Source organism: Caloenas nicobarica, chromosome 6 (genome assembly GCF_036013445.1).
Source record: "Caloenas nicobarica isolate bCalNic1 chromosome 6, bCalNic1.hap1, whole genome shotgun sequence".
NCBI lineage: Eukaryota > Metazoa > Chordata > Aves > Columbiformes > Columbidae > Caloenas > Caloenas nicobarica.
In genome coordinates, this window is record NC_088250.1 from 9153836 (window position 1) to 9172135 (window position 18300).

An 18300-nucleotide genomic window follows, 5' to 3' on the forward strand; every position below is an offset into this window, starting at 1 on the left:
CTGTCAGCTGGTGGCCACTAAGGGTTCTCACCATGCCTAGGTCTTGTTTCTCTTCTTTATTGGCCCTGCTGCCATGATAGGCAGATGAAACAGTGGCAAGGTGTGGTGTAAATAAGAATAGTTAAAGCTAGGGGAGGCAATAAATTTAATTGTGTATTACCTTAGCTGTATAACTTCATCCAATAACTCCTGCATCTGATCCAACAATTCATGCTTGAAGCAGTACTTGTCTTTGGGAAAGCCATATAATTAAAGTAAGTTAATCCTTTAAATGTAATGCCTACTTTTTTGCCAGGGTGAGGATTGATATTAATTTTTCTTCTATTCCTAGTCTTTTGACTGGCTGGGACATTGTGAATTGTGGGGCTTGTCTATGCAGAGAATTTATTGTATAATCTCGGGTGTGAAGGTAAAGCACAGTCACTCTTTGTTATTGCCTGTCACGAGAGTCCTTTGAATGTATTGTTTGTAGGGTTGTGTACAAGTGCAGTGCAAGCTGAAAATCATAAGACCCACTTGCAACAAGGGTGGTTCTTCTTAAATAATTTTTTGTGTTGTTATTTGTTAAGGTGCAACACAACCCACAGTACCAGGCAGCATTTGTCAACGAAATGGTCTCCTTTCTAATGCTCATCTCCCAAGTACAGAATGATACCTCCCTGTGGCATCTCCTTTTGCTGGCCCCAGATGTGTTTCAGGGCAGCACACAACTGCAAGATATAATGGATTTCCTTCAGAATCCAAGCAGGTAAAAATACAGAGAATGCCAGGAGAGTCACTGAAAGCTGATGGGTTTGTGTAGTGAACTCTAAGGATGTGTCACCTCTCATTTTGAAGAAGGGGTATTAGCTTAAGAGCATGATTTATTTGGGGGAAGACATGACTCCATACTAATGCCTCTGGAAAGTGAGCAGTGTTTTGATTCTCAATGACTCTTGTGTCAGTTTGCAAATGGACGCTTTATATGAACTCTTAGTTTTCTTCCAGCCTGGTTAGAGGCACTGCCATGCCCCTGTGTGGATAGAAGAAGTGGTGAGTAACAGCCACTGCCTTTAACAAAGGCATTCCTGGCTGGAATGTTTTTTCTGCCAAAGACAGCAGCTGGCCCCTTCTTTCCAGAAAACCATAGAGCCAAATTCAAGTTGATTTGGAAGACCTTAAGCATTTGCAGGAGAGCCAGAAATTCTTTTTTTTGTTTGTTTTTTCTTTAAAAAAATTGATTTCCTGATTTACTGTTGTTTTATCTTTCAAGATTGATTCCAAGAAAGCAGAGAAGAGAGGGGATCTGGTTCTTAACAAATGGGGCTTTGAATATGTGTGACATTAAGAAGAAAGTACCAGTTATGTTCTTGCTCAATGGTTATACAAAATCCAGAGCTGGCTTAACTTCATTAATTGTGCTGAAATGGTTGATGCTCTGTGCAGCTAGGACCAAAAAAACCCCTCTTCTAAAATGGGTTTAGCCTTGAAATCTCTTTCCTAGTCCATAGATGGGCTAAACTCTCACTGATATCTGGAAGACTTGAGTTACTCAAGAGTTTAGGGGATTCTGTTCTGTATCATCTCCTGGATATGTGGCAGACACTGCTATAAATTATTCTGAATAGTCACTTGTTACAGCACATAGAGGACAGCAAGCAGCTGAATGTCTTCAGACTTTTTTTTTTTTTTTCCCCTTGGATATGTGAGCAGTTGGGTTAAGATTCCAAAAGAGGTTGTAGAAACTTTGCCACTTTGGTGACACCTAGGCTTAGAGGGACTCACTTTTCATCACTGGCATGTTGCCAAGGCACTTAAAAACCTGTACATTTAATATCTAGCTAATTTGCCATATGGCATTGTGAGAACTATTTGTAAGTTGTAATGTCCTACCCTTAAAGGAGTCAGTAGCAGTGTGGTAAGAATTTTAATTTTATTCAGAGATGTGTTGTCTGTGCTGCTGTTTCAGTCACGGGACTATCGCATTTGTTTGCATTTACTGGCTTGCAGAATCAAGCCTGAGAACTTGCACTCTTTGAGTGCCCAGGAAGAAGTAATATTTATTGTGCTGTTCTCCTTTGCTCTACAGCTGCAGAGCTGGGCAAAGTTATCATACACACAACAAAGAAGCACAGAGAATTTCATCACCAGAACTGTGCAGCGCTTTTATGCCTAGCATCTGGCAGTATAAGCGCATGAGTAAAGAGTTACTGCAAAGAGATTGCACAAACAGTATTTTTAATGATGCTTCCAAAAGCACATCTTGGCTAGCCTGGCCATGTCTTTTACTCAAGCAGTACTGACCTCCAAAAGAAATGCTCTCCAGGGCATTTTTTGGTAGTATAAATATGAAGATCCGGAGGAAAAGAGCTTTTGCTCATTGTGGCATCTGTATTAACCACGTGATAGCAACCACCACTATGAAACGCTAACTTCAAAATCATGAATTCTCTAGAAAGTTTAGGAGCAGATTTTATTGCCCACACAAACCTGTTTTACAGACGGAATTCACAAATGCTCCGGTTTGTTGCTTAAAGAGAGTTTTTTCAGATAAGCACATAAGCTGAACCTTTTGTCTAAAGCCAATGTCTGCAAAAGCCCTGCAAGACTGAAATAAAAGGGCAATAACACCACTTGTTTCCATGTTTGCTGCTTTCTGATCTGTATGCTAGGTGTCCACTTCTGGCAAGCCTGTGCCTCCCTCCTCCTGGCCCTGCCATTGCTCAACTAAATATGCCATTTATAACTGCAGATTCTTCCCCCTCCTCCCCCTCTAAGACTCTTGCTAACAAGCACCTCTGCAGAATGGAAATGGTGAGCACCAAGTCCCCGAAACCTGCACGGAGACATTATGTTAAATGAGGAGAAGAGATCCCTGGTGCTCTGTTCTCACTAGCAGTCTGTTCCCACAAATCAGTATGTATTTATTCATGCCACTGAAATCAGCTCAGCTAGGTTCTTTGTGTGTCACCGGCAGAACTTCAGGCAGGCGAGAGATTGTGCGTTTCACGGTGACCCTGTGCCGACAGTGAAGAGCTACTCGTTATACGGGAGAAGCAAAAGGGACTAATACTCGCCGTGAAGTTTTCAGTAACCTGCGCACATTGAACTGAGTGTCTTTTAAATGACTTCCTCTGTGATACAGTATGCCTGATTATCAGCTCATTCTTTCCTAAAACTGAAAAAATATTCCTTGCTTCCCTGTCAGCCTGGTTATTACAGTATAAAAGAGGAAAGAGGCAGAATTGGAAATGGTAATTGTTATTTGTGATTGCCTCTTCCATCCACAGATGTTGTTCCCTAGGGATCCCTGCTCTCCCTGGAGCCTTGTATGCTCACTTCTTGATTTCTTTTAGAAGGAGATTCACCCGCAGCAGTGGGGCTGGCATATCACCTGAATGTTTTCTAAGCCCTATTGTGAGGATTTAAGTGATCTATAGATTTTGCATAAGCCTTTGAATAAGTACATCTAATGAGTGCAACACATATGTTTGTGCTAGTATACCGCCATGGCTTTCCATCAAAGATATTTTTATTTGCATTTTGTGCATGACTGAACAAATATTAAAAGTAGGGACAATGCCATGTCTGTCAGACATTTTAAGAATGATAGGCTGTACTCCAGCTGTCTCCTATTTGAACACTTGTTTTATTTCATCTCATAAACCTGTAACCACATTTTATTTTCCTTGTTCTTGTTTGGGTTTTGTGTTGTTGGTATTTTTAAAAATTTCTTTCCCCTTTAGTGTTGTGCTGGCAGCTCAGAATGTCTCTGCATTGCCTGTGACTGATGATAGATTCAATACTGTTCAGGATGGGGTTACAGATCCTCCATATTCCCTGAACTGCTTGGAGCAAGGTAAGACTCTTCCACATATGGTTGTATCTCTCCTGACAACCTGTGGTGCTGAGGAGAAACAAACTGCAGGCTAATGAGTAACCATACAGATTGCGTACTGTTCAGGACTCAGCATAATGAATTCTTTAAACTTTTTACAAATCTAGATAAAATACCTCATTTCAAATGGAAAAGTAAAAAAAGCTTTGTTCTGTCAGTAGACATGAGTTTGCAGTCTCAGTGGAAATGGGGAGCAGTAATTCTTTACCTTGATTTTTTTTTTCTTTCTTTTTTGGTCAAAATCTGCCTGTAGTTGTGTGCTCTGTCAAACCTCAGTATATTGAGGTAGGAGCTGGGCTGCACAACAAGCTGTATGCATCAAGGTTAACTGTTCCTCTAAACCCCTGTCTGCTCACAGCGGGGTCCTAGGCATCTTCCTCTAACTGAGGTTGTGCAAATGGGCAAGGGAAAGGTACAGCATCTAAGTGCTGCAAGGAACAGATTGGTAAATGCCTTCCATTCTCTACTTCTTGTTTGATGGAGAATTGTGTAAGTTGGAGTGGATAAGAAGAAAGCAGATTAATGCAGTGCAAGTAAAGAAAACATGGAGATGTGGCTAGTGAGAGGACTGGGCACACAGGTATTTCAAGATGAGTGTAAATGGCTATGGGAGAGATAAATGATGCTGCAGACAGAGCCTATGTGTGGGTAGTAAAAAAGCATTCCTGAATAAAGGGAAAGAAACAATACATTTTTGGGCAGCTTGTGCTGCATTTCTGATAGCCAAGTGTTCCTAAAGCGGGAGTAGAGCTCCGTTAGCACCCAGGTCTTAGGAACATCGAGCTGTTCCTGAGCTGGAAAATAATTTTGATAATGACAGGTAGCATCCTGACATCCTTTGGAAGGCCAGGAAGAGTTACACCCTAAAAGAACAGTCGAATTTCTGACCAGGGTCTTGTGTCTTGTAGGAGCCTACTTCCATATGCATGTTATCTTTGAAAGATTTGCCATACAGCTCTTCTCAGTTTCCAAACTAATGTGATCTTTACTAATATACTCTTTAAATGTTTGTTGTAGATAAAGAAAAAAGTTTGGTGACCAGATATATTTGTAATCACTTGGTTAACTGGAAAGACAATTGGACTTTAGTGTCTGACTTGGAGGAAGTTCTGAGGTAAGACATTAGCTAAAGGGATATTACTAAGAGTATAATTCAAATCTATTCTCTTTGCTCTAAATCACTTTACTTTTCCACTTGCATTGATTTCATATTCACTAAAATGCTTTTTTCCTCCCTCTAGAAAAATAAAGTCACCAGAGATTGGTAGAAAAGACTCCAAGAGGTCCATTAATTCAGATGATTTAGAAGCCATACAGAAGTCTCTACATCGTTTAAAAGGCTTTGAGAAAAATATGAATAGAAGTGAATTAAAAAGCTTAAATCTATTCAGAAATTTGAAGAATAAAACATTACAGAAATTGTATGCAATTCTTGAACTGGGAATGAATCCACATCATGATTATAAATTAAAGGAACCATATAATAAGGAAATAATTGATGAAATCTATAACTTCGCATCACGGCAATTACAGAGTGACTTTAATGGAACTTCCACTTTCAATATAATGACCCAGTGGAAAGAAATTCAGAATGCTTTAAAATTAGCTACAATGATTTGGAATCCAGTTATGTTAAATAATTCTAATTTTAGTACGGAGCAAACTAAGGATGCTGTCAAAATGTTGCTCTCCACTAGCGTGCCATCATTTTTGGAAGACTTCAGAGAACATTTAAATGGAATGCAAGAAATACAGTCTTTGTTTTCTGATTATCTGCTTAAGACTCTGTCCTACAGAAACTTTCCAGACCAGCTCCAAGCTCTCCAGAAGATGTTTTTTCTAATGACAGACACCAACCTAGGTTATCAGTACCTACTGATGCCTGTGTTTGAACTGATGCGGAAAGTAGAGAGCTCCATGGGTGAAACCTGGTGGGATGAGTTCAATGCCTATTGGCGCGTTGGGGAAAAGCTGAGATCAATGAAGTGGAATAACACAGGCATCATAGCCTATGGGCAGTTTTTAGAGGTATTAAACAGCCATTTACAAAAGCGGAATAATAATTCAAGCAGTGTATTCAGCGAACAATTGGATCAGCTGTCAGAATTTATAACAGCCGTGTTTAAAGAGTTTGGGGAAAACTCTGAAGTAGCCAATATCTCACTAGTTGCTCAAGCCATACAAAAGACCTTGTACATATTAAAAGACTTACAGCTGAATTATAATGTCAGTAAATTAAAATCTATAGATTTTTTATTTAATTTTGACAATAAAACCTTTGAGAGCTTGTCTGAACTTCTGCAGACAGGAATGAAAATCCTTCATTATACAAGTGCTAGTGAAGCTCCCAGTGAAGAAATAATTACCTCTGTCTACAACTTCACACATATTCTAGTTCAGCAGTTCAGTGAGTCTTCCTTACAGCACAATACTACACTAGAGGCAAAAATTTGGGAATTCTTGCATTTAGCCTTGAGTCCTTTCCTCGAGAACAGCGACAGTGGTTATGGGACACCCCAGAACTGCTCTGCACAAGACATGCTCCACGTAGCACTTGAGATGCTGTTTGAAAATGTGACTCTAAGCGAGTCCTTAGCCGGGAGCCCCTGCAAACCCCTCTTTGATTCCATGGACGTGGAGGGTGGAACAGTGCTCAATGGCACCTTCACAAAAATGTTCCAGCTTGCCCTAGGAAACCTGAAGCAGTCTCCAGAGTTTGCTGCTGTCTACAAGAACAGCAGTGAACGATTTTCCAAGGAGCTGGTGTGCATGGTCCAGTCTCTGCAGTTTTCTCTGAGCTTCCTTTCCAAATTAAACCTTGTCTCCGAGCTGGAAAACTCTTGGGTACAGGAGAAGGCGAGAGCTCTGACTGCCGTCACGGAGGAGCTGCTGCGGAGTGGTGTCTCCTGTCCCGTCCCAGTCCAAGATGTGCGTGGTGTGCTCCCGTCTCAGCTTTTGGACATGCTTGTTCCTTTCGTGCTGAATGAAACAGTACTGAACTCCCTGAATTTCTCTGACAGCTCAGCAGGCTGGCACAGGCTGCCCACATTTTCCCATTTGTTACCTACCATTTCTGTGAGGAACAGCAGTGTATTTGAACTGCTGCAGGTGGGCAGAAATGCTTCCAACCAGTCCGAGTGGGGACATTTCTGGCGGCTGTGGCACACCACTGGCAATGTGTTGACCACCAAATGGAACCTGACAGAAGTGGATCAATATGTGAAACTTCTGGAAATTACAAAGAAAGCTCTAATTCTTGTGGACTTCGGGGTTGCTCCCAGCAAAACATCGATATATGAGATCTTTCATAATTTTAGTGGAGGAATTCAATCCTCAGATTTGAATGATTTTTATAGGTCGTTAAAACTCTTTTCCAATTCAAGCTCTACCACAAACAGCACGCTGGAGATAGAAAGAATGTTTCAAGAAGTACTTCCCCTTAGTGAAGTTGGTGGTGAAGGATTGTTCTACCCTAATCCTGATGGAAAAGAAAATCGAGATGTTCTAACTATGGCTGCAGTGATTTGGAATCAGATCATTTTAAACAGGACTCATTTTAATACAGAGAAAGCATGGGAGGTTATCAAAATGACTGCACTTCATGCTATCTCGCTTGAAGACATTGAAAATTACCTCAGCACAAATGAAAAAGTGTCATCATTATTTTCTGACTTCTTGTTGACCCCCGTAACTTCTGAAAATTTTGCAGAACAGCTTTTGTCCCTTGAGCAGCTTCTTCCTGCCATGGCAAAGGTGAATACCAGTGATCGTTATCTGCTGATCTCCTCTTTGTCTAAACTGATGCAGAAACTCCAGAGTTCTCTTCATGGAAGGCAGGGAAATGAACTTCATGCTTCCTGGCAGATTGCTCAAGTACTCCAGTCCATGAACTGGAATAGCACAGATGCTCTCACTTCCCAGTTGCTTCTAGATATACTGCAAAATCAGTTTGGTGCCAATGAAAATGACTCCAGTCTTCCTTTCAGTAAGGAACTGAAGCAGCTGGTAAACTTTGCATCCTCTATATTTGAATTGTATAGTGAAGAAGACTCCAGAGGAACCAACATCTCTGCACACTTACAAGCCATGCAAAGGAGTATGTTAATTTTAAAAGGCTTGCAGAAAAGTTATAATGTCAGTGAACTTGAAACTGTCAACCTATTGTTTGATTCTTACAGTAACTACACCCAGAGACTGATTGAAATACTGAGAGCAGGAATGGAAGTCCTTCATGACACCAACTTAAACAAAACATTCAAAGAAAAAATTGACATTGTCTGTAATTTCTCACATCTGCTGCTGCAGAAGGAGTTCAATGAGTCTTCCTTACAGCACAGTACTACACTAGAGGCAAAAATGTGGGAGTTCTTGCATTTAGCCTTGAGTCCTTTCCTTGAGAACAGCGACAGTGGTTATGGGACACCCCAGAACTGCTCTGCACGAGACATGCTCCACGTAGCACTTGAGATGCTGTTTGAAAATGTGACTCTAAGCGAGTCCTTAGCCGGGAGCCCCTGCAAAGCCCTCTTTGATTCCATGGACGTGGAGGGTGGAACAGTGCTCAATGGCACCTTCACAAAAATGTTCCAGCTTGCCCTAGGAAACCTGAAGCAGTCTCCAGAGTTTGCTGCTGTCTACAAGAACAGCAGTGAACGCTTTTCCAAGGAGCTGGTGTGCATGGTCCAGTCTCTGCAGTTTTCTCTGAGCTTCCTTTCCAAATTAAACCTTGTCTCCGAGCTGGAAAACTCTTGGGTACAGGAGAAGGCGAGAGCTCTGACTGCCGTCACGGAGGAGCTGCTGCGGAGTGGTGTCTCCTGTCCCGTCCCAGTCCAAGATGTGCGTGGTGTGCTCCCGTCTCAGCTTTTGGACATGCTTGTTCCTTTCGTGCTGAATGAAACAGTACTGAACTCCCTGAATTTCTCTGACAGCTCAGCAGGCTGGAATAACCTGTCCATGCTCTTTGGCGTGGCACAGGATGAGCTCCACACAAACGACCTGCTGCAGAGACTCCAAGGCACCTTCAACCTCACCAAATGGAGTTATTACTCAAGTGTCTGGGATGTGATTGACAGTTTGCTAAACTCTAAACTGAGTCTAACCAAAGTGGCTGCCTTTGCAAAGTTGTTGGAAGCTGTGGAAAACAACTCTGCCAACAATGTGTCAGCTGTAGAAATTATAGAAGCCAGTCGCGACATTCTCAAGAGGCTGAACTTCTCTGATCTGCTAAATGAATTCAATCTAAGTTCCCACTTGTCTTTTTTCTCCAACAAAACTGGTTTTGACAGTGTGATTGATATTGTGTCTCATCACTTCATCGTCATGGCGGAAACCCTGTCCAACAAGACCCTGCCTTGGACTCAGAGTGACCAAACCCTATCACCGACCAGTTTGATCACACGGTGAGTTTCCTTTTTGCTTATTGTAATTGCATTTATGAGTGGTGACCATCATTCTCATTCCAGGAGGAGATGTATGTAATTGTCTCCCAGTGGAGCAACTTAAGCCTGAAATTACCATAATTTAGCACACTACATATCAGATGGGTTAAATTGAAGAAGAGGAAATTTCTTCTTGAACTGAACGTACAGCTAAAAGTGAGACTTTCAAAAAGTTTTTGTGTTGGCATGTGTCAGTTCACAGTGAGAGCAGAGTCCTGTAGGGAGGCTTGCCACCAGTAGTAAATGTCAGAAACTCCTCTGAGGTATGGCTCTCTAATTTTTGATTGTTAGTCTCCCCAAGGTGTGCCTTTCCATCTGTATCTTGCATCCACAGTGAAGCTTTTAAGTGTATTTTCTTTACCTATGGTTTGAGAGTGAATGACAGCTTTGGGAGATAACAGCAAAAAGAATTGATGAAATAAAATTGGGAGGGTATCCACTTAAGAGATGTCATGGGAGACACATGGCTTCATCTGGAATTCTTATTTACACTGCCAGGGAACAGCTTCTACACAGTTGACAGGTCGCTCACTAATACACCTTGTTTCTGAAAGAGAAGCTGATTTAAAATCCTATCTTATTTTCAGATTTCTGTTTTTAGAATTTGAAAACACCATCTTACAGGTGACAGCAAATAACAGCTATAGCCCTTACCTGATGTGTTTAATAAATGCCACTGAAGTTGAAGACAGCAAGTTGACAGGTAATCATGATTTCATTAATGTTGTGGGACCTCAGCTGGAATATGTTGTGCCTGTCTTTTCAAAGTATTTTATGTAATGGTGGGAAGGAATAGTGCTACATGTTTTCATCTGCTGGCAATTAACTGGAGTGATGAGACCTTGGGAAGCCAGACTCCTTTTTGTTTGAGTTGTGTCACATAGTGGATATAAGTTTTCCATCCAGCTGTATCCAAAAGGCACGTATACTCTTGGCTGTGTGGTGACAGGTTGCTGACACTCAGATAAAGAAATCTTACAAATAGAAACCTATATTGCCTTCACAGCTTTATGTACCTGTGAGAAGAGAGCAGTTATTTTTGAGAGTTAACATGGTATTTCACACCGATATTCATCATATGAGCTTATTGTAAAACCCGAGAGGTTTATCTGCTCACAGAATAGAGATATTGCGTGTGCTCTGAAGGGCACCGTGAGGAGTCCTGTTTCCAGCGTGGGGTGGATTTCTTCAGGAGCAAAGCGCCTACTTGAGCTGGCTCCACTAACAGCCAGTGTGGTGGCTTGACCCTGGCTGGACACCAGGTGCCCACCAAAGCTGCTCTGTCACTCCCCTCCTCAGCTGGGCAGGGGAGAGAAAATATAATGCAAGGCTTGTGGGTTGAGATGAGGGCAAGGAGAGATCATTCGGCAGTTACCATCACGGGAAAACAACCTCGACTTGGGGAAAATTAATTTATTACCAATCAAATCAGGGTAGGATAATAAGAAATAAAAACAATCTTAAAACAGCTTCCCTCCACCCCCACCTTCTTCCCTTCTCTACCTCCTCCCCCTCCAGCGGTGCAGGGGGCCATGCAAACCCAATATATCCAGATTAAAACCCAGGTCTTGGTCTGTGATTTCAGAGGTCCTGAGCCGTGGGAATTTTGTGAACAGTAGCAAGGCTCAGTAGGCCTTGGAATAAAAATGCTGATATTCCCATCTGTGAAGTTTCTGCAAGTCTGGCATTTTTGTCTAAAGTAACTTTTGTTTTCTTCCTTGCACAGAAAACATCACACTGCTTTTGAAGCGAGCTCATCTGAAAAAGAACCCTTTTATGCAAAATGATACCTCTGAGAAACATTCATCCATACCAGAGCTCCTGAAGCTAAAAGTGAGTCTGCTTAAAATGCTGACTTGAAGGACATCCTGCAGTGATACATGAATGTGCAATAGAGGTTTTTTTGAAACAGCATATGGAAAAAAAGTTTCTTAAAAAACCCCACCTGATAAAAACTAGGACTGAAACTCTGCTTTCTGCCTGCTGCCTATATTTAAAGTTCACCATTAAATGGGCTGAGGAATTTGTTATGCGAGTCCCTACCCAGTGTACACCCATTTTTCTGAGAAGGGAGAGGTGTTCCTGCCCTCCCTGTCTGTTGGATAGAATGGCTTCTGTTTTCCACCAGCCATCCCAAAAGGATGAGCACTGCTTAGGTTGCTAGTGGCATCATATTCCTCATAAATCTGGGCACTAGTAGTTTTAAAGTTCAATGCACTGATACTTAGCGAAGCACCTTGCAGAGCGGAGATCGGTAGTCCCAGTTCCTGGCTGCCTCAGCTTCATTTGAGAAGTATGTCAGGAGGAGTTTCCAAAGGCACAAATAGCAGATAACTCTGCCCTGCTGAAAATCAGTGGCATTGCGCATACTCAACTGGCAGTTGGAAGCACCACTGATTTAGTTATTGGTATGTCTGAGCTGTACCAACACCGGCGTGGCTGGAGTCCGAGTCCCCGCATGCACCCTTAGCCCTGAGTGCCTCAACACCGTAATGATTTCTGACATTAAGCACCTAAACAATATTAATTCATGGATTTCCTTCACTAGGTTTGGATTTGGCAATGCCTCATTTGGATAAAATGCTTCTTACACCATACATACATGATTGCACTAATATCATGCATACACATTATTTTTCTGTATGAGAAATAGAATTAAAAAGTTTTTTTTATAAAAAAGCTAACAGTATGCAATGCCGTTGCAGCCTAATGTCTGTAACAATAACACAGTGATTCTCCCTGTGACAGGTACTGTAGGCAGAAAACAGTTCTTGCCCTAAGAGACTGATAATATAAAGTGATGTCAGACAAGAGGGAAGCCCATAATAGGACTTCGCCTATTCTGCTGACTTCTAGCCAGCTCCATTTCAAATACTGTAGTAGAGATGACCAGGTGGTATCTGAAAGGCTAAGCCTGTTGGACAAGGTAGATTTATTTGGTCTCTGGAAATATTAAGTCATCAATAGGTAAGTCCAAATGGAGTGTTGCTGGATATGCATGTTGGGCAGGGGAAATATGTTGAGGCTTGCAAGGTTTGTTAGATCCTGTGCAATGTTGTGTACCCACGTCTGCTACAAACTCATGTAGGAATGATGGTTGTGAACTGTTCTGTTGGAGACCTTTTTAGTGAACTAAAAACATATTGAAATTTTAATCCTGAAGAAGAGTGGAAAGGGACAGCTAGACTCTTTAAAACTTGCCCTTTCTAATTCTGTCATCTAACTGGTGTTTGTACATTTGTCTTCCTTTTCAAAATTTCCTTTGAAGATATCTCGCCTCCGGGATCTGACAAGACTTCTTTGTGACTATGAGAGCTTTAAGTCAGTACAGCATATTTGCCATCTCCCTGATGTTAGCTTTGGAGAACTGTGTGAACAAAGTCAATCTCATGAGCAGCTCCTTCATGCTATTGAACTGAGCAATCAAGTTGTGACCAATGTCTTGAATCACAGAAGAATCTCCCAAGAGCTTAAAAGTATACTGATTGGGGATGCCACAAACATCCAGACACAAATGGAGTGGTAAGGTTCTCCCTCTGAGTTAGATTCCTTTATATTCTATTTATGAAATGATGAAATGGCTTCTTGTCATCTTTTCATATTCCCAATTTTGTTGGTTGTTTGGTTTTTCCAATTTAGGTTTCAAGAAAATGTACCGGAAATCACTTTCTTTCAAGAGATTCCTCAGTATATGACTACTTTGAATTCCATGTTGAACATCACTGGGAATTTAACAGATTCTAGGAAGCAAGGTAGCTTTCAGTATTTACTTTACAATGTTGTTAAACATCATCACTGGTGCCCCATTTTCAGCTGGAAACCCCAAGACTTGCTTAGCTGCCAAGAAGTTATATAATTGAAATCACTACGTCCTTGGGTTCTTTCACCTGGGGTAATTCTAGAACATATTCTAGACTACTCTTTGTTTTCTGTACAGTCCAAATAGTCCTATGTGCTGACAGTTCCAAGTCTTTGAGTAACTTTCGCTCTCGCTAGACCTGGCAACTTCAGCCCACAAATCAGATGTTAAACCCTAGGAAACACGACTGTATTTTGCAAGTTGTTTTTTTATCATCAGTGATGTACCGCACTTCCATACGTAACCTAAAGTCCCATCTGTGTGCTTAAGATTGCTGTATGCCTGGAGAAAGCTGTTACATCGATTGTTCTTTACAGAAAAGTTTAAAGAGGTGTTTAAAAATGTGGACCAGCTTAAAGAGGATCTCAAAAACACAACAGGAATGTCCACAGCCAGTATTGATGCTCTTCTGGAAGCATCTCTCCCAGAAAACAGCAGTCAGGTAAGTTTGCTATCGTCCTGGCGGGATATCTTGTTGCTTTCTACCTCTCAGACCTTTAAACCCAAAATTTGTTAGCGAATGAGCTAAGCAGATCACTGTGTGTGTGACAGCCCAGAGAGAGGTAGATGATCCCACAGGGACAGGCAGCATAGCATGTTATGGATCCAGATAGCCATCAGAAATGCAGTGAGGGCAGTATTTGATGTTAGTTCAGCTATTGGAGACCAAGAGCCATATGGTCTGTCTGGCTGTCACCAGCAGCTGCTCAGCAGCCATGCGCTGCCTGGTGGTGATCGCCCAGAGCCGTACCAAGGGCACAGTTCACTGTAACAGGCTAATGAGGACCGAGTGGTGTCCTCGGTAGGGTCCTCAGTGCTGAGGAGTTGTTGCAGCCCGGATGGAAAAGCAGACTTCTAACCACAATTCCTGAGAGCATGCAGGGTCCCAAAAATAGCCCCAAATAGTCCCCAAAATAACAAGAGGTGAGCTTACCTGTGCAAGCAAAGCTCCAGATGCTTTCCCCCTTCCCAACCATCTTGTCTGCACCGAGCCCCAAAGAGCACACTCTTTTCCAAACTTCACGTGCATCAATCAATGGGAAATTGAAGCCACAAAAGCTTTTATTACTGTGCCAGCTCAGCAGTAAGGTACAACCCTCAGGATTTGTCCCTTGCAGTGGGAGTAATGGGTAGGCATTTTCTGGTTCTTGTGGAAAGCACAACAGCAAGGCAAGATTAATCCATGCGTGCCATAGCTAGCGGTCTACCCCCCTAACAAATATTTTCTTCCTTTGTGCAAACAGCTCATTTCTCAGATCCTCCAGCTGGAGTCCTGTAGTGCCCGTCTTGCTGACCCACAACTGCAAATAGTAGCAGAGGAGTTCTGCAATCTCTCTCTTTCAGAGAGGACTCGTGAGATGTACATCCTGGGGGTCACCCTGTTACGACACTTAGACACTTACAATTTCTTATACAAGGTTAGTGCTGGATTTGTAGAGTGCTTTCTATAGTCTTTGCCACACGTAGTGGCTGAAAGGTCATAAAATATCATTGCAGTGGCCAGAAGCTACACTGATTTACACAAGGCAAAGATCAGGCTTTGCTCATGCAGTAATTTTTATTGCATATCCATGCCGTGACGGTGTGGATATAAATGAAGATCCCAGCTGGTGTAGGCCAGCAAACCTCATTTTAAGGCACTGGGACCTATTCTAAATGCTTCCCCATCTGCTAGTATCTTTTATATGCTGTCACAACCTCTTGAACATTCCTAGCTGAGGTCAGGCTTCACAAAAATAAGGCACTGGGCTAAATTTTTTTTATTCCTTGGAAAGGAAAGCCCTGGAAAAAGTCCTGTAAAATGCATTTTCCCAATCTAGTTGGCACTGCCAAATTATTAAATGATTCAAATATCCCATGCACACAACTACATAAACAGCGTGTAAAAATACCATTCATGGAGAAGTGTGTATTGAATACATATTTAAAAATGCTACAGAAGTGATCCTGGGGGGAAAAGTTATTAAATGAGAATTTCAATGAATTTGGCTCAGGTCAAAAGTCACTTGTAGTGTTTGACATCTGTATTGTGTGAAATGCTACCTCTTAGAGACTCAGATTATATCCCAGGCAATATCTGAGAGACATTTCCTAACTGTAGGTGTTTGAAAACATGCACTGGTCAGAATATGTAATATTCAGGGGAGTGGTTTTCAAAAGCATTTGGGGATTTAGGAATACAAACCCCATTCATTTCCCATGGGACATCCTCTCCCTAAGCCTCCTAATTGTTTTTCAAATCCCACAGTCTTTGTCTTAAAATTAATACAATATGGATGTGTGCATGCATGTGCACACAGATTCCTGCTAATCATAATTGATTTCCTTCCTGCCTCTCGCAGATGTTTTTCCCTAAGGAATTGCAGAAACCCATGGACAAGATGTTAGACCTTCTGACAAAAATGAAATATTTCAGACACCAGGTTGAATCTGGTGTTGAACCGTTGCTACAAGCTATTCATTCACTGAAAAAGCTCCGGCAGTCTAGAAATGTGCCACTGGCTAAGGTATGTGTAGTCTGCATGTGCTTTGGAGGCAAAACACCACTGGGACAGTTTCCACAGGAATGTCTTACCCTAGAAGTCAAAGGTGCATTAAGTCATTGATTACTGATTCTCTTTAGAAGCAGCAGTGTTCTAAGAAGAATCTCTATCAAAGTTATATGTTGCCCTCCTGGGAGAGCTTTGATTTGGAGTAGTGGGATCATCATGTGCTCATGATGGGGGGGACGGTGGGAACATCTGCTGTGGGAGGGACACTAGGAACAAAAATGCAGAGGATGAACAGCTGTCTTGAAGGAGTGTAGGCTTCCAACAAAATACTGGAAAGGGTCAGCTTGTGGAAACAGCTGGAGAACAAGGCTTATCCAAAACCACATAAATCAGCAGCAAAACTTTGCTCTAGCTTTGGTGTGCATTAGATCACACCCAAAGCCTCAAGATTGCCCAAAACATTCAGTACAAACCCAGTCCTGCTCTGACAGCTTCAGTAACTTCAGGTTGCACTAACTTCATCCAGCACTGGATCCAATCCCTCTCTGATCCACAGATCACAGGCATCATTTCTGGTAATCACACATTGCAGACATTTCCCACATTGGATCCCGTACCTGGAAATGAATTTACCACCTCTATCATAGCAGAGATTAGCCAAAAAAGCATGGAAAGTCACTTTATTTTTTGTAGAGACAAACTTCTCATAAGAAAGCAATATAAAAATGTTCAATCCTTGCCTTCTAATTCTGTTTTTTCCCTTTTCTCTCAGAGTGGGGTGCTTCTAGCATGCAGGATTTATTTGTATTTTATCTCTTCTGCAGGCATTATTTAAACCAGACAATTTTAGGACAACACGTGGCACATTTAAGTCCATGTCAAAAGTTCTCTGCAACCAGCAGATCACACCCCTCTTTTTTGAGTCCTTGCTTCCAGATTTTGGAGACCATGTAAGCAACAGTTCTTCTCTGGAGGATGCCCATGTCCAAAATATGATAAGGAAATACGGGATTCCTCCTGACTCCAGTAAGTCTGACTTTTCCTTAAGGCAAAAAACATTTCAGAGCCAAACTCTGCTGTTTCCAGAGAGATGCAGTGCTGAGCTGTTCCCCTGTATGTCTCTGGAGGGCTGTAAGTGCTCATGATTTATGGAGCTGAAGATCTGCATTGCCCTAATTATCAGCGGTTTATTTCCATAAATGTTAAAAGGAAAACAGCCTGTGTAGCAGAGCAGTGCTTGATGCTGTGCTGTTTCCCATTTGTTGCTGATCTGGTCTTGGGGCTTGACAGGTCAGTGCTTTTTCTTGATATGTAGTTTTTCTGACTGTACTGACATTATTAGCTCCTATGAGTTCAACAGAACTTAATTTAACCTTCAAGCAGAGAATCCCGGCTTGAACACTGAGACTTTTGTTGTCTTGAGTTCAGCAACAGGAGGTTTTGGGGCTGGATTGCTTTTGTCAAGACACATTAAATCAGTCAGTGAAGAGGGCCGTAAAGTCTTTTACTGGGCACAGCAACAAACTGGGCAGATGGGGAAAAAAATACCCTGGTACGTTTCTTAGGAAAAAGCAATTTGTTTGCCTTTCTCCCCTTGCAGCACCGTTTTGCTTATCCTTTTACCTGGACCTGGTCAAGACCCCAACTGGAGCTTTAATCTGGTCTTTTTTAAAACCGATGGTGCTTGGGAAGATCCTTTATACACCAGATACCATAGAAACTCGGGCAATCATGGAAAAGGTATGGCTCTGTTTACACGACATTGAGATATGCCCACTCAAAAGGATTTTAATTTATCTAGCATGGGCTTGTTTCTTTGAGAAGCAGAAGTTTCTTTTCCTGCTGTTTGGAGTATTAGTCAAATTATCTTTTCCTAGTTGCATTGCTGGTCATATGAGTCATCTTTTGTCTTTGAATGCATCTTACCTCCAAAATATTGCTGTTGGTCTAATATATATAATACAATTTTTTAAGGCCTTCAGTTTATAAGGTTTTACCTCCATATTTTCAGCCAGTAACAGAGTGATGTCTCCCAGGACAGATGCTATAACCAATGCTTGTTCACAAGCAGCCCAGTAGTAGAAGGAATGCTGATATCCAAGGCATGCTCCAAATGTCACATATGAGGCCATACTTTTAAGTATTTGCATCCAAATTCAATGTGTTAAGGGGCATGTTGCCAAGCAGTGACAGGGTGCTAAGAAAAATCCTAAGGAAACCAAAGTTGGTCTCACCTGTTTTATTGACATGTTTATTTTTAAAAAGCTTTAAGGTAAATGAATAAATGAATCACTACATGATGTGGGGTTTTTTTATAGTCTAGTGCAACCCTGAAGCAGATGGCTGATCTAGCCCTGAAGTCCCAGGAGTGGTTGGACAGTTCTCCTGTCGTCATGAATTCATTGACTAAGCTAAACCAGACAGTTCTGATGATCAAGGTATGAGATCCGACCTCTCCCGTCTCTCTTGTGGGAGGGAATTGGGAGGATGGATTTCTGCCCTGAGGTAAACTGAGGTTCCACAGACCTCAGGGACATCTTAAGTCAGCTGGGGAAACCCTTCTCAGGCTTTTTTGTGCTGGACTCTACAGTTTCTGTGCCTGCCTGTTCTCGTAACAGAAATATTCCTGATGCA

The 18300-nt window shown here is 41.9% G+C and overlaps 1 protein-coding gene across 2 annotated transcripts in view; it reads left to right on the forward strand.

Moving 5' to 3' along the window:
- The window catches only part of ABCA12 (ATP binding cassette subfamily A member 12), an 86918-nt gene that overhangs the window by 25243 nt on the left and 43375 nt on the right, over positions 1 to 18300 (forward strand). For both annotated transcript variants that reach the window (XR_010606383.1, XM_065637541.1), the window contains exons 7-20: positions 570 to 748; positions 3726 to 3838; positions 4895 to 4991; positions 5119 to 9276; positions 9903 to 10018; positions 11042 to 11148; positions 12584 to 12837; positions 12955 to 13067; positions 13492 to 13616; positions 14419 to 14592; positions 15517 to 15681; positions 16491 to 16692; positions 17267 to 17406; positions 17985 to 18104. Coding sequence is in view for 1 of the 2 variants with exons in the window: in XM_065637541.1 (XP_065493613.1) it covers positions 570 to 748; positions 3726 to 3838; positions 4895 to 4991; positions 5119 to 9276; positions 9903 to 10018; positions 11042 to 11148; positions 12584 to 12837; positions 12955 to 13067; positions 13492 to 13616; positions 14419 to 14592; positions 15517 to 15681; positions 16491 to 16692; positions 17267 to 17406; positions 17985 to 18104 (6063 nt within the window). In the remaining variant the exon portion in view is untranslated. The remainder of the gene's footprint in view (positions 1 to 569; positions 749 to 3725; positions 3839 to 4894; positions 4992 to 5118; positions 9277 to 9902; positions 10019 to 11041; positions 11149 to 12583; positions 12838 to 12954; positions 13068 to 13491; positions 13617 to 14418; positions 14593 to 15516; positions 15682 to 16490; positions 16693 to 17266; positions 17407 to 17984; positions 18105 to 18300) is intronic.